The sequence below is a fragment of the Ascaphus truei genome, chromosome 3 (assembly GCF_040206685.1).
Source record: "Ascaphus truei isolate aAscTru1 chromosome 3, aAscTru1.hap1, whole genome shotgun sequence".
NCBI lineage: Eukaryota > Metazoa > Chordata > Amphibia > Anura > Ascaphidae > Ascaphus > Ascaphus truei.
This window is the reverse complement of record NC_134485.1, coordinates 123205026-123218026: the sequence shown is the minus strand read 5'-3', so window position 1 is coordinate 123218026 and position 13001 is coordinate 123205026. Positions and strand designations below refer to the sequence as shown.

Genomic DNA, 13001 nt, shown 5'->3' with positions numbered 1-13001 from the left:
AAATACTATAAGAAAGCCACCAGCCAGTCCGGTCGAGAGATTCTCACAGATTCTAAGAGCCAAGACACCAGCGACAAATTCGATATCAGCAAAAGATGCTCAGAGAGAAATAGCAGCGAGACGGCTTCAGAAATTTTAAGGCGATAAATTTTCTAAGTACCACTTGCCGGGGCCAAGTTCTGAGAACAGAACGTAGTGGACGTGGCTGGGATTGCAAGCCAAAAAAAGAGTACCAGGGCGTTTGGTACCATCTCCCGGTCAAGGGATTTCGGCATCTCCGAAGCGGATGCAGCGGTGGCGTCAGGAACTTCATGTAGATTTGAGTTTCAGGACATTTTGTGACAAGTACAGGTCAACCTAAAGACTTTGTACTTCTTATTTCACCTGGGAAAGTCTAGATTTGTAGCCCAGACCCCCAGTAAGTGTGTTTTCTTCTGTATTTTGTAACCCATTGTGTGTACATCTGTTTCTATGGACTAAATTACAATTTGTTTTACTAATCTTGTTTTGCTCAGTCAATGATCCCAGTAAAAAGATGTAAATACCTGGTCTCCCATGAGTTGTAATCTCATTTTGCTTCCTATTGGCCCACGTGGCGCAGAACATTTAAAATGCGCAGAGATACCGGCACCCCTTCTGAGGTAAGTATCTCAGGAAGCAGGGGGTCCCCAGCTGAAATTAGCGTGTTCCCTTCCAGAGACCGCCTACGTCAAACCTAATTAAAAAAATGTTTTTTTTTGTTTGTTTTTTTTTGAAAAAGTGTTGCCAGGAGTGCTCCTTTAAAGGGATTGTTAAAAAGCACAAAAAGTTTGTTTACAAATCTAGCCCCTGTATATCACATAATACCTAAATTGATAGAACACATGCTATAAATGGGAGGATAAAACATCAACCCCAGCCTGGATAAGCGAGGTTGAAAATGGACTGTGCACAGGTTAACCTAGCACAACCAGAATTTTACAATATTCTCTAAGAATAATTCTCATACACATTTAAAACACTTATGAATTGTAACTTGGCAGTCACACTACACTGTTTGAAAGAGAACGAGGCAATAAAATAGTGTCTTCTGCAAAAAGAACACAGACGTCATAAAAATACTTAAGGCAGCCATTTAATAATTATATTGAATAATTACAGTTTTAGCTAATAAATAGTGAAGGTGAAAGAGCTGTCGTGGAACGGTTACATTATTTTAGAAGTTGAGCGTTAAGATTTCTAGCAGCAAACGTTTTAACAAAACAAGTTAATTACAAAATGCTACCTTTCCACAGTAAATATTTTATAAGACTTTTGAAGAAAAAAGGTAAAAAGTAAGATGGCCCCTGGAAAAATTATACATATTAATTTAAAACTTACCCTAAAGGCTTTGGTTTGTGCGTATCTAAAGAATGCAACTGACATCTCTTATTCTTCTTGCTTTTTGGAATGGCATCTATCATATTGCTCAGTTTAGTCCTGCAATGAAATAAATTATAAAAACTTTGTAAATATTTGTTAGTGGATAAAAAAAATAAAAAATAACCCCAACCTCATTTAGATCAGAGATTTATTTCCTGAACAGGTTGTGTACATGGTCTACATTGTTTTATCCTTCTTAAACCATCATCTTTCCACTATCTTAAACTACAGTGATTTTACTCTTGGATAGTCCTTGTTTTGAAGATATTCAACTTTATAAAAGAGTGCCTTTTCAAGACTGCCAAGCACTTCTTATTGGCAGCCATTTTGTTTTTCATCCTGGGATGGAAAAAAGCATTCTTGCACCCGTTTCACATAATGTAAACCAAGACATACAGCAGTGTAGATTGTTGCTTTTGAGAAGATTTGTTTTTATTTTGGGTGGTTGTGGCAGTGCCGAGCTGAGAGAATCCAAAATGCCCTCTATGCAGCTTTGGGAAGCTGCTGAGCTTCAAAACCATGTGATGTTCATTGGTCATCATGAGAGCATCCAACCGGTTAAAGGTATTTTGAAGGAGAGGTCAGCTCTGATTTAGGAAGTTGCAGTGAGGATTCGGGTCCTATGTACCCACGTATTTCACCTGGGCAACCACTTCAACTTAAAGATGCAGTCGCTCTTAGGAACAAAATTAACCAACATTGGTGACACGTTCACATCTGGGCGACAGCTTTACAATAAGGAGTTATCGAGATGTAGTTTTTTTTATTATTAGTTTGTAACTATGATAAGGATCGAACATCCTTTGGACTTTCCTTCTGGTGTGAGGTCACTGCATAGTAAAAACTTTGCTTTCCTCTGCCTTTTCCCTGATTAAACAGGACGGTGTTTTTTCCCCCGGGTTTAATGAAAAGGTTACTAGGGGATCCCAGAATCCATATTTTGTAATGGCTAACAGTTTTCAAGATCCTATAAATGTTATGTTATATTGCCATATTTCATAATTTATAAACTCATAAAGGTTTGTAAATATTTAACTAAACAATTTTCAATTATACACTGTATTTCCTCGATTGCAAGATACACCACTGATTTAATAAAAAATTTTACAAAAAGAAACTACATTAAATGTGCAAAAAGAAAACAAAATTGTTATATATGCACCAATGTATTTAATCAAATAAAATATACTTATATTTATAAAAGTCCAAGCTATAGTAGATAACCACCGTAGTGGTGTGCTAGGACACAGAGGCTGCCTGTCTACATGGGACTGTGGGAGAGTCTCCATGTTTGGGGTGATGCTCGGCTGGGGGCGGGACTGGTGTTCTATGGCCGGTACATAGATGACCTTATTGTATGGGATGGAGATCAAGAGAAATTGAGTGCTTTCCTCTCCGCATTCAGCAACAATGATATGGATCTCAAATTTACATATCACATTGATCCAAATCTAAAAAGACAATTTTGTACAGAACTCTCGGTAGGGGATAATGGTAAGATCTGTACAAAAACATTTTAAACCTGTGCCCACCAATGGTTACATACATTCATCTAGTAACCACTATAAAGGATGTTTGGACAATATTCCAAGAAGTCAGCTCCTGAGGATCAGGATGAATTGTTCATCAGAGTCTGATTTTTACACACAGGGCCAACTACTAGTAAGTAGATTTGTGGCTAAGGGATATGGTAGGGGACAGGTACTCGAGACTCTAGAGCAGATTAAATGGATGGATAGAGGTTGTCTATTAGAACAATCAAGGAATAAGCGTTCCAAACCGTGTGCTACCAATAAAAACTTGGATCATTTCAATCAGAATATTCCAACATTTATTACCAAATACAACCCCTATGCACATCTAATCAGGAGATCTTTAAACAAACATTGGAAAATTCTGACAAGCGATCCATGCATTGGGCCCAGACTGCCTAAACAGATTCCAGTGGTTTTCAAAGGGACCAGGAATATAAAGACCATTTTGGCTCCCAGCAAATTAAAATCAGTCAAATCCACCAATATAAATAAGAGGTTACTTGTGACTGGTAACCATCAGTGTGGTAGAGGCCGCTGCATCACCTGCAAGCACCTCAAACAAACACAGGACTTTGTTTCTTATAGTAAACACACAGAACACAAAGTGATGGGTCATATCACCTGTCTATCTACTTATGTAGTGTATGCAATTTTCTGTAGTTGTGAACCACAATACATTGGTCGAACGATGCGTACGTTGGCAACAAGGTTTCTTGAACACCGTCGGAACGTTTTATAGGCCTCCAGAAAGTTTATCAAAACACTTTTTGGAGAAACATCATAAAGAGCCAAAAACTATGACCATCATGAGTTTGGAAGCCGTTCCACCCTCCGTATTAGGGGGACAGGTTCAAAAGGCTCTTTGCCAAAAAAACCTATTGGATCTATGCACTGGGCACTTTATCACCAAGGGTGTTAAACAAGTGTATAGATGCAAGTAACATCGTTTAGGTCATCACCGGGTGCCTCTGTCTGTCTGAGGGTGGTCACGTCTGGTCTCTTTTTCTTTTGGAGCTATGAAATGCTCCATTCGAGGTTCATCCCCCCCTTTTTTCAGTTACTTTTTTACTTTTTAGTCAGTCAATCACGCACCCGCCCAGTCAATCACGCACCCGCCCAGTCAATCACGCACCCGCCCAGTCAATCACGCACCCGCCCAGTCAATCACGCACCCGCCCAGTCAATCACGCACCCGCCCAGTCAATCACGCACCCGCCCAGTCAATCACGCACCCGTCCAGTCAGCCAGCCAATCACGCACCCGTCCAGTAAGTCAGTCAGCCGTCCAGTCAGTCTTGTCCTATGACATAAATTTTTAGTCCAAATAAAAAAAAGGTATCACCCAATACTTAACACACACACTATGCGAGAGCCTCTCTACATAAGTGTACACGTGTATGTATAGATACAGAACACACTCATATCAATGACTGTGTACACAAGAAGGGACAACATCCAAGGTGTCCCACATCACTTACCAATGAAAAAAAACTCCATGACCAATCCAGTGTTGTCAGGTTTCAGTCATAAGCAAAGTTTTACAGCATGTCTTTAGCATCAGCGGAGACTTTGCTCTCTCATACTTCCTGCTCAGCGCTGTGCTCATGGGAGTTGTAGTTCTTCTGCATCAAAACATTGCTTTCTGCAATGCATGCACAACTACACTTCCCAGCATGCTCCGCTCTGACTTCACAGTGGTTGGTTAAATACGGTACTGCAGTGACTGTTCCCTGGGGCTGGTTTCTTCACCGCTATGCTTCAGAAGTGCCCACATATTTTTTTTTAAAACATCGATTTTAAGGCTGCGTTTATAGTACTGGCTACAGCGATGGCTTGCAGAAGCAAAGCAACGTCGTCAGTAGCGACTGGCCACAGTGGGTGCTACGGCGACAGCTGACATCACAGCTAGCAAAATCGCTGTAGTCAAAAGAATTTGAGATTTACAGAGACAGCGCAATACGTGACTGGCAGCAGCCAATCACATAGCCCCTTCCACCAGCGACATTGCATACCAGTGTGCAACTTTCGCTAGAGCGACGTGTGACATCACTGGTAGCGGTAGCGTCGTTGTAGCCAGTACTATAAAAGCAGCATAAGATGCATCCCAATTTCACACGTGAAAATTAGAAAAAAGGTGTGTGTCTTAGAATCGAGGAAATACGGTAATACAGAAAGTAGTTCTCCTAGTTAGAATATAAAAGACCTACCACAGCAATAGTATTTTACGTATGTAGGATAAATGAGTTGGGGTTCCACACAAAGGAACAATTTTTTTTTTAAACACCGTACATTTGATCTTCAAAGGTTTAAAACCACTGATCTGGCAGGAAGAAAACTGGCAGGAGGAAAAAAATTGTTGGAAATACACTGTCCTCTTCAAAAAAATTTTTTTTCAAATTAACTATAAAAGCAAAATTGCTTCTAAATAAATTAAAAAAATATTTTTTTGTAAGATGGGTCAACATTTTAATGGAAGTGGCACAGTAGGTCAACATCAGGAATTGAAATGAGGATTTACATACAACGGCTGATCTAATTTCTTAACCTTAATGAACATATTTGCAGTTGCGTACCTCCCCAACCTCAGGTACTTGCACTCACAAGTAAACCTTTTCCCACGATAAAAGGCCGCTGCCAAAGATACAATATGGTAACTTACCCACGCACGTAAAATAACGTGAACAGTTTTGTTGCATCAGTCATACAGCTGTTTGACAGAGTAAGAACACCCTTGGGCCCCACAGAAAGTGGGTCCAAAGCTGGATTTCCAGACTCCACAAGTTGGGTAAAAAGGCGTTCCACGCTACGTCGACAGCCAACACATGGGACCAGCTGAGAAAGTGCATTGAATACTTCACGTGATGTCACCATCATGGCAATAGTCAGATCTTGCTGTTTCAGCATCCTGTGCCGCTAGAAGAAAAACAAATTACACATTTATCGCCTTCCCTAATTTGCAATTTCCCCCCCCTTTTTGACATCATATGAAACCTTTAACCTGATGAGAGTACACAGGGCTCCACAAATTGGAGTCAGGCATAAAGCAGAAGTACACAGACTGACTATTTCAACTTCACCTTGAGGTACCGAAAATACAAGACCTCTTTTAAATCATTTAGCATTTTGTCTGTGTAACAACTTGCACAATGATCCTCGCAATTAAAATTAGAAAACTTCAGATTTCAAGATAAAAAGAAAATGTTTTATTTTTTTATTAAAAAACGTATTTCTCCAACTAAACATGTTGGGAAAGGCCCAAATGCACCTGTAGCATAGTGTCATCAACTCAAAAACATTTTTGGGAATGCAAGCATCAAAAATAATTCTTCTAAATATCTTATGCTTCAGTCAACAGATTTCAGCTTTTGTTTTCTTTGTTAAGAGAAACAAAATATATAGATTTTGCTTTAAATAACGGAAGTTAAGTTCTCTTTCCTATGTCGATTTTATTTTGCAATGTAATTGCAAAAACAAAAAGCACAATGCAGAGTGCTTTAATTTTCTCTTTTCCCCCACCTAGCAATAAGAATAAATATACATCTACTATTCCTAGATTATCAATAAATCCCCATGCCCGTCAGCTTCTCTGGTACTTCCAGTATCCTATATGAAATCACAAACAAAAATCTCAAGACACACAAAAGAGATATAGTGCTAAAACCCAGAAATTATTTTCAAGATTAAAGCCAGTATTTCATTTTTATTTTATTTAAGTTGTTTATATTTATTACCTGAATAAACTGCTTAAGTTGTAGCATGTCTATCTGCTGCTTATCAAGATTTGACATGTTATCAGAAAACTCCATCACCATCTGAAAGAGGGGAAAAGGGCAAATTATTAAACCAGTTAACATTTTTCTCCATTGTATGGAAACACTGGCAAACAATATCTGGTTTGCTACTACTTTAGCTGCGAGCATCAAACATCTTTTCAACGTGACTAGTTGGCTTATCAACTTTATCTCTTAACAAATGTGAAGCATGTATTCTAATATAGCACAGAAAAATAGATGTACACACAAAATGCTAGTGCAACTAACAATCAGGTAATTTTTCAGTGCACAGCTGTCCTAATTATTTTGCTAAACACGGCAGATCTGTAATAAATACAAGAATATAATCTCAAAATATTAATAAAAATGCAAAAGAGGCTCTAGTTAAAAACGTTATAAAAAAAGAAATGTATGCTTTGTAAGCATCTAACTAAAATAGTTAAGTATTAACTAATAAAATACTAGAAAAACTTCGAGACAAACCCAATTACTGTAGAAAGACAGGAGCAGATAAGAGAATAGTACAGACAAAGAAAAAACGTAAAGGCAAAAGCCCCAGTGCTCCATGCTGCACGCGTGCGTGCACAGACTACAGCCGCAATTGGCGGTCTGTAGGGGCGTGGTGGGATGTGCGGGGCCATGACAGGGGTGGTGAGGGGGGAAAGAGGGGGAGGCGGCCATGGCGGGACATATCTCCCCTTCCATTGGTTGCCCGCCAAGCACGTGGCCACACCGTGGCACGGGAAAACAAAATCCTTGACTTCCCTGCCAGCGTACACGCCACAGCGCTGTGCACGCCCACACACACATGGCCACTGGGCCTGCCCCATAGAGGGCTGTTCTATGTGGCGCACACGCCGCAGCGGCCATTGGAAACCTGGCCTAATGCATGCTTATTGGAAAAGTACCCGGGCGCTATCTCTAACCGTGATGAGTGGTAGGTATAAATAACTGGAAAAGTAAGAAGGGTGTAATACAGCCTTATTGTATAGCGTAATTATCTTGGGATGTGACTCGTGTGACTCGAAACCCCAACAGGATCTATCCAGGACCCTTGATGGTAATAGAACACAAGAAGTTTGGCAGTCATACTGATCTTCTTTTTTGCCATTGGACTTCTGTGGATCGCAGAGACGCCGTCTGGGGATTCAGGAGCTGTTTGACAGTCCTGTTTGGCCACGAGGAAGGGGAACCGGCGATTGATTGGATGAATGTAGAAATGACCAGTCCAGGGGATGGATCTGAAGGTTATTGATTATTCCACATGTAACATACAGTACGTAATCTCAGACCCTCCAACTGTACCTTTTTGGCAGGGGCAAATTACTGTGAAGAACCTATTTATCCAACGAGGAACATTCAAGACGCAGCGAGATAGGAAGATTTGAAAGAAAGAAGAATCAGCATCCAGAAGGAAGATACGGCAGCCAAAGAAACCTTGATGTGATAGAACTTACACAAGGCCGTGTAAGTTATTTATTTATTTTTCCACCAACTTACTCATATCACTCTGTGTGTGTCTCCCACCCAAGGAGTCAATCACTTAGACTGACGGTTCAATAGAGGTGTTTGCGCCACATTGATCATCAGCGAAAGAAAATACACCTTTAACCTAATGCATGCTTGCAAGAAGCCTGAGAAATAAAATGGACTAGTTTGAATTAATAGCTACAAGGGAAGCAGTATGATATCATAGTCATTACTGAAACGTGGTGGGATGAAACTCATGACTTAATTTAGACGGTTATTCCTTTTTTCGGAAGGATCGAGCAAATAGAAGAGGAGGTGGAGTATGTTTATGTTAAACCGGATCTAAAACCTATAAGGGAAGAAGTTTATGAAGGGAATGATGAAAATGTAGAGACCTTGTGGATAGAAATTAGCAGTGGAGGTAAAAGTATAAAGAAAATGTTTGTAGGGATATATGCTATAAACTATCAAATATCTGTGAGCTTGAGGAAGCTAAAATACTTTTGCAAATGGAGAAGGCATCAAAACAAGATCATTTTTGCATTATCAATGGATTTAATTATCCAGGCATAGACTGGGGCAATGAGATTAGCATTACAACAAAAGGAAACAGGTTTTTGGGGGTACTTAAATTTACATGACCCAAATTATTGAGGAGCCAACCAAGGGAGGGGCAATACTGAATTTGGTAATATCACACAATGTAGAAGTACGTAATAACAAATATTCAATTTCGGGAACATTTGGGTAACAGTGATCATAATATGGTCTCATTTGAAAAGAAAATGGTGTAAAAAAACAGATTACTTGGGATCAAAGACCATAAACTTTAGAAAGTCAGATTTGAATAAACTGGAGGACTAATCTACATGAATAGATTGCGACGATGCTTTTGCAGGGAAAAATGTGGAAGATAAATAGGCAGTTTTTAAAACATTGTTAGAAAAGCACACTAATCAGTGTATACCCTTGGGTAATAAGTATAAAAGATATAAGTCAAAACCAATGTGGCTAAATAAACAGGTAGGAGAGGAAATGGAAAAGAAGAGGCAGGCGTTGAGATTCTTAAAGTCCCCACACTGATGAGACCCATTAAGGTCGAAACGGCTGTCTGTGGGTAAGTTTGCTGGCTATGCATCTGCAGCAAGGGATTCTGGGAAATGACATGCAAATGAGCAAAAAAATTAATTATATTATATATATATATATATATATAATATATATAATCAAAAAATAAATGGATGATACCGTTCTGTGGCTAACGAAATGCTTTTATTTGTGCGAGCTTTCGAGATACACTGATCTCTTCTTCCGGCGATGTTACAGGAAGGTCACATTCAGATGACCGAAACGTTGGATGCAGTGCCTATGTATTTGTCTTGAATACAACAGCTTTGGATTTCCCTGACTGTGTGCTGTCTCGTTTTTCCTGCATCCCCATCTGGTAAAATCTGTGTATGTGCATATATGGGATAAGTATCAGTGGATTATCCGTTTACAGTGTGCCAACTGCTCTCTCTGCTCTCTAATTAATAAATAAAATAAAAATATATATATATATATATATATATATATATATATATATATATATATATATATATATATATATATATATATATATACACACACACACACACATATTCACACACGTATGTACGTATACACACACACTGCACTGTTCCAGCCCCTAGATGTAAGTGTTTTTTCCAGTCCATAGAGTTACTTCCTCAAAGAGAAGCCAGCAGCAGCTGATTACTAATGACGTTAATCAGACTCCTGGGGTGAACAAGGAAGTGGTTTAAAAGACAGACTGAAAGCTGCTATGCCGAGACTGTTTTCCTCAGAGAAGGGGAAGGGTGATAGAAGTGCTCCCCAGCTGCGGAAGCTGGTACAGAGAACCTACAGAGGAGTTTCTCTGGGCTCAACGTGGGGCTGAGTTCCCCTAGAAAGGAAGGAGGAGAGACCGTGCTGAAGCAGCGGCGCCTGCTCCAAAAAGGACTAAGATAAGTAAAACCCTTATTATTGTATGCAGAGACTGTTACCCTGTTGCATATGCCAGGGCATGTTTTGGGCTTGGGAACCAGCTTAGCTGGCTACCCAGTTAGCAAGGGGTAAAGATACAGTGAGTTAGTTTTCCCTAAAGGGAATAGGTGTTATTTTTGTGTGTTTTGATTTAATCCCTGTAAATAAACCCCATGTAAGAAGTACAACATTTCCTGCCTTTATCTGGGACTAAAAGATGCTACAACGTGGTGTGGGCATCACAATACACACATATTATATTATATACATATACATGTGTATGTATATATGTTATATCTATATCAAACATATATACATACACATGGATAGATAGGATATTACATAAATACACACATTTTGAGAACAAAAGAAAATTAACCAGTGCTTAATTTAGAATAGTGAATGTATGATCAGTGAAAAAATGATTGAATACTGTGTAGAGAGACAATAACTGTAATGCAAAGGCCTAAAGGAAATATGCAGCTCAAAAACAGTATTACAAAAGAAAAGAGCGCAAATAACCAATAGTATATAGGATTAATTAAACAGAACTTGGTCTGACAAAACGCGTAGGGTCTATGTCACTTTCAAGTACCCATCAGCTGCAGAGGACTCCCTGCTAAACAGGCACTGTGGGACGGGAGACCTGAGGAGATACAGAGCTGTGGCGTATTGTATCCAGTAAACGGATTTGAAGTAAGGCATCCAGCTGCTCGTGGAACCAGCGGTTGATTTAAAGGGAGTGCAAAGTCCACGCGTAGTTAAAGTACGCTGACGGACCGGGGTCTGGCCATCGTTTGCTTGCGAGTGAGCAGGCTGCTATAGGATCAATTTTCGGGTCAGCTAAACCGTGGCTTTCTTGTAAGAGAAAGCTCAGCTGCCGGATACCCTGCTGTTCCGGCTCATGAGGTGATATTGGTGAGATCGCACCGCATACTTTCTATGCACATTTACCACATTGGAATGGCCTTGCCCAATATATCTCAGTTTTCTCTCCTCGTCTGGACGTCAATTGTGATCACATTGTGACGGTGAGGGGGTACCCAGGCCATCAATAAAAGTTATTATGCCCGGCTGGTTACCTCTGAAATATATTTGGGGTTTTAGAGTGTCAGCTCTTGAACCTGTCTGTCGTACCTGAAATGCATACGATTGTATGACAATAAAGAATGTGTGTTTTACCTTTCCAGGAGTGCTAACCAGAGGAGATTGAGAGGCTATTAGTTTCAATGGGGGGGGGGGGGGTTGAGGGGGGCTGCAGGAAAAGTGTTGTTAGATTGTGTCTAGGTAGCCGGGGTCCAAAGTTGCTGGCCACCACAAAAACGTATCCAGGAATCAGGTCACATTCCCGGGAACATATAGACACATCACCCCGGTCAAAATCCTCCCTTGAAAACAGTTAGGCTGCGCTTATAGTGCCTTGCAACGGCGACGTCGCTCCAAAACAAATAAATTGACTCCGTCGCAAGCGCTTATAGTAAACACGACGGAGCGACACCCCCCCCCCTGTCTTTCCCCATGCAGCTCACTGCAGACCGGGGGACTCGGCTGCACGCGCCGTCAGCCTGGCAGACACGCATACACCAGGGCCGTAGCCCAAGTCCAGTTTTCAGTAAAGAAAGGAGATAAAGCTCTGGGAATTAACCCAAGCGTCTTTTAGTTCTAACTAAGTTTTGTTTTTCTTAAGGGAATGAGCTACAGCCCTTGGAATAAACCAAAGCATATTTCCATTCTACTTTGGGACTTAGAAGAAAAATGGTGAAAAACCATCTTGTTTCATAAATGTTTAATAGCCCATAGGGATATGAGGTTTTTAAAGTCTAAGTCAGGTTTGCAGTGTGTGAGGGATATGGCTAGTGGGAATTAAAGTCAAGGGTCCCATTCTACCCCTCATAACCAAAAGACAGACAGACTAAAAGTGTAAAGTATATTGTATTAAACAGGTATGTTTAAAATGTATTATGCTTGTGCACTGTAAAATAAGCTTGGACTTTCAAAGTCGGTATTCTGAGTTAGCCAGGGGGATACCAAACTGTGAAGCCACTGTGTCTACTCGAGGTCCGAACTTGAAAGCCACAGATGCTGCCAGAGGTGTGAAGGACATTTGGGCAGGATGGCTAGGTAAAGTACCCACGTCCTCGGATCAAGGAAAGCCGTTCCGGCTAAAATTTGCCTTCCCAGATCTGGAGGCACATAGCCCCGTGGGTGGCTTCTGCATAGCAAGTGGCTAAGGTGGCAAACTCGCGCATGCCCTTGTCTCATTCAGAAGAACCGCTTGCCCGGCTTCAGAAGACTGGCAGCCATCTGATTGGCTGGATGGAAAGTTCCCACGCTGGGATTGGCTGTAGTATTTTGTGAATGAACGCCAAAATACTATAAGAAACCCTGCAGCCAATCCGGTGTTGAGATTCTCTAAGATTTTGAGCGCCCAGACAGCAGCGGCAAATTTGAAACCTCCAAAAGATTCTCTTGGAGAAATAGACGCGAGCCGGCTTCAGAAATTTCAAGGCGAGAAATTTTCTAAGTCCCACTTTTCGGGGCCAAGTTCTGAGAAGAGAACAAAGCATTCGCGGCTGGGATTGCAAGCAAAAAAAAAAAAAAAAGGAGTACCAGGACGTTTGGTGCAAACTCCAGTAAAGGGATTTCGGTGTATCCAGAGCGGATACAGCGGTGGCGTCAGGAACTTCATTCCGATTTGAGGGCTAGGTCCCGGTCAACTACAAACTTTGTTTTATGGACTGTAGAAGCTAGGAAAGTCTAGTTTTTCCTCCAGTAAGTGTGTCTTTCTCTTGTATTTTGTA

At 40.6% G+C, this 13001-nt stretch overlaps 1 protein-coding gene across 7 annotated transcripts in view; it reads right to left on the bottom strand.

The window, feature by feature from the left end:
• The window catches only part of GGNBP2 (gametogenetin binding protein 2), a 186805-nt gene that overhangs the window by 64398 nt on the left and 109406 nt on the right, over positions 1-13001 (bottom strand). For all 7 annotated transcript variants that reach the window (XM_075589491.1, XM_075589490.1, XM_075589485.1 and 4 more), the window contains 3 exons: positions 6667-6747; positions 5595-5848; positions 1360-1458 (listed from right to left, as the gene is read on the bottom strand). In XM_075589491.1, coding sequence (XP_075445606.1) covers positions 1360-1458; positions 5595-5848; positions 6667-6747 — 434 coding nt within the window. The remainder of the gene's footprint in view (positions 1-1359; positions 1459-5594; positions 5849-6666; positions 6748-13001) is intronic.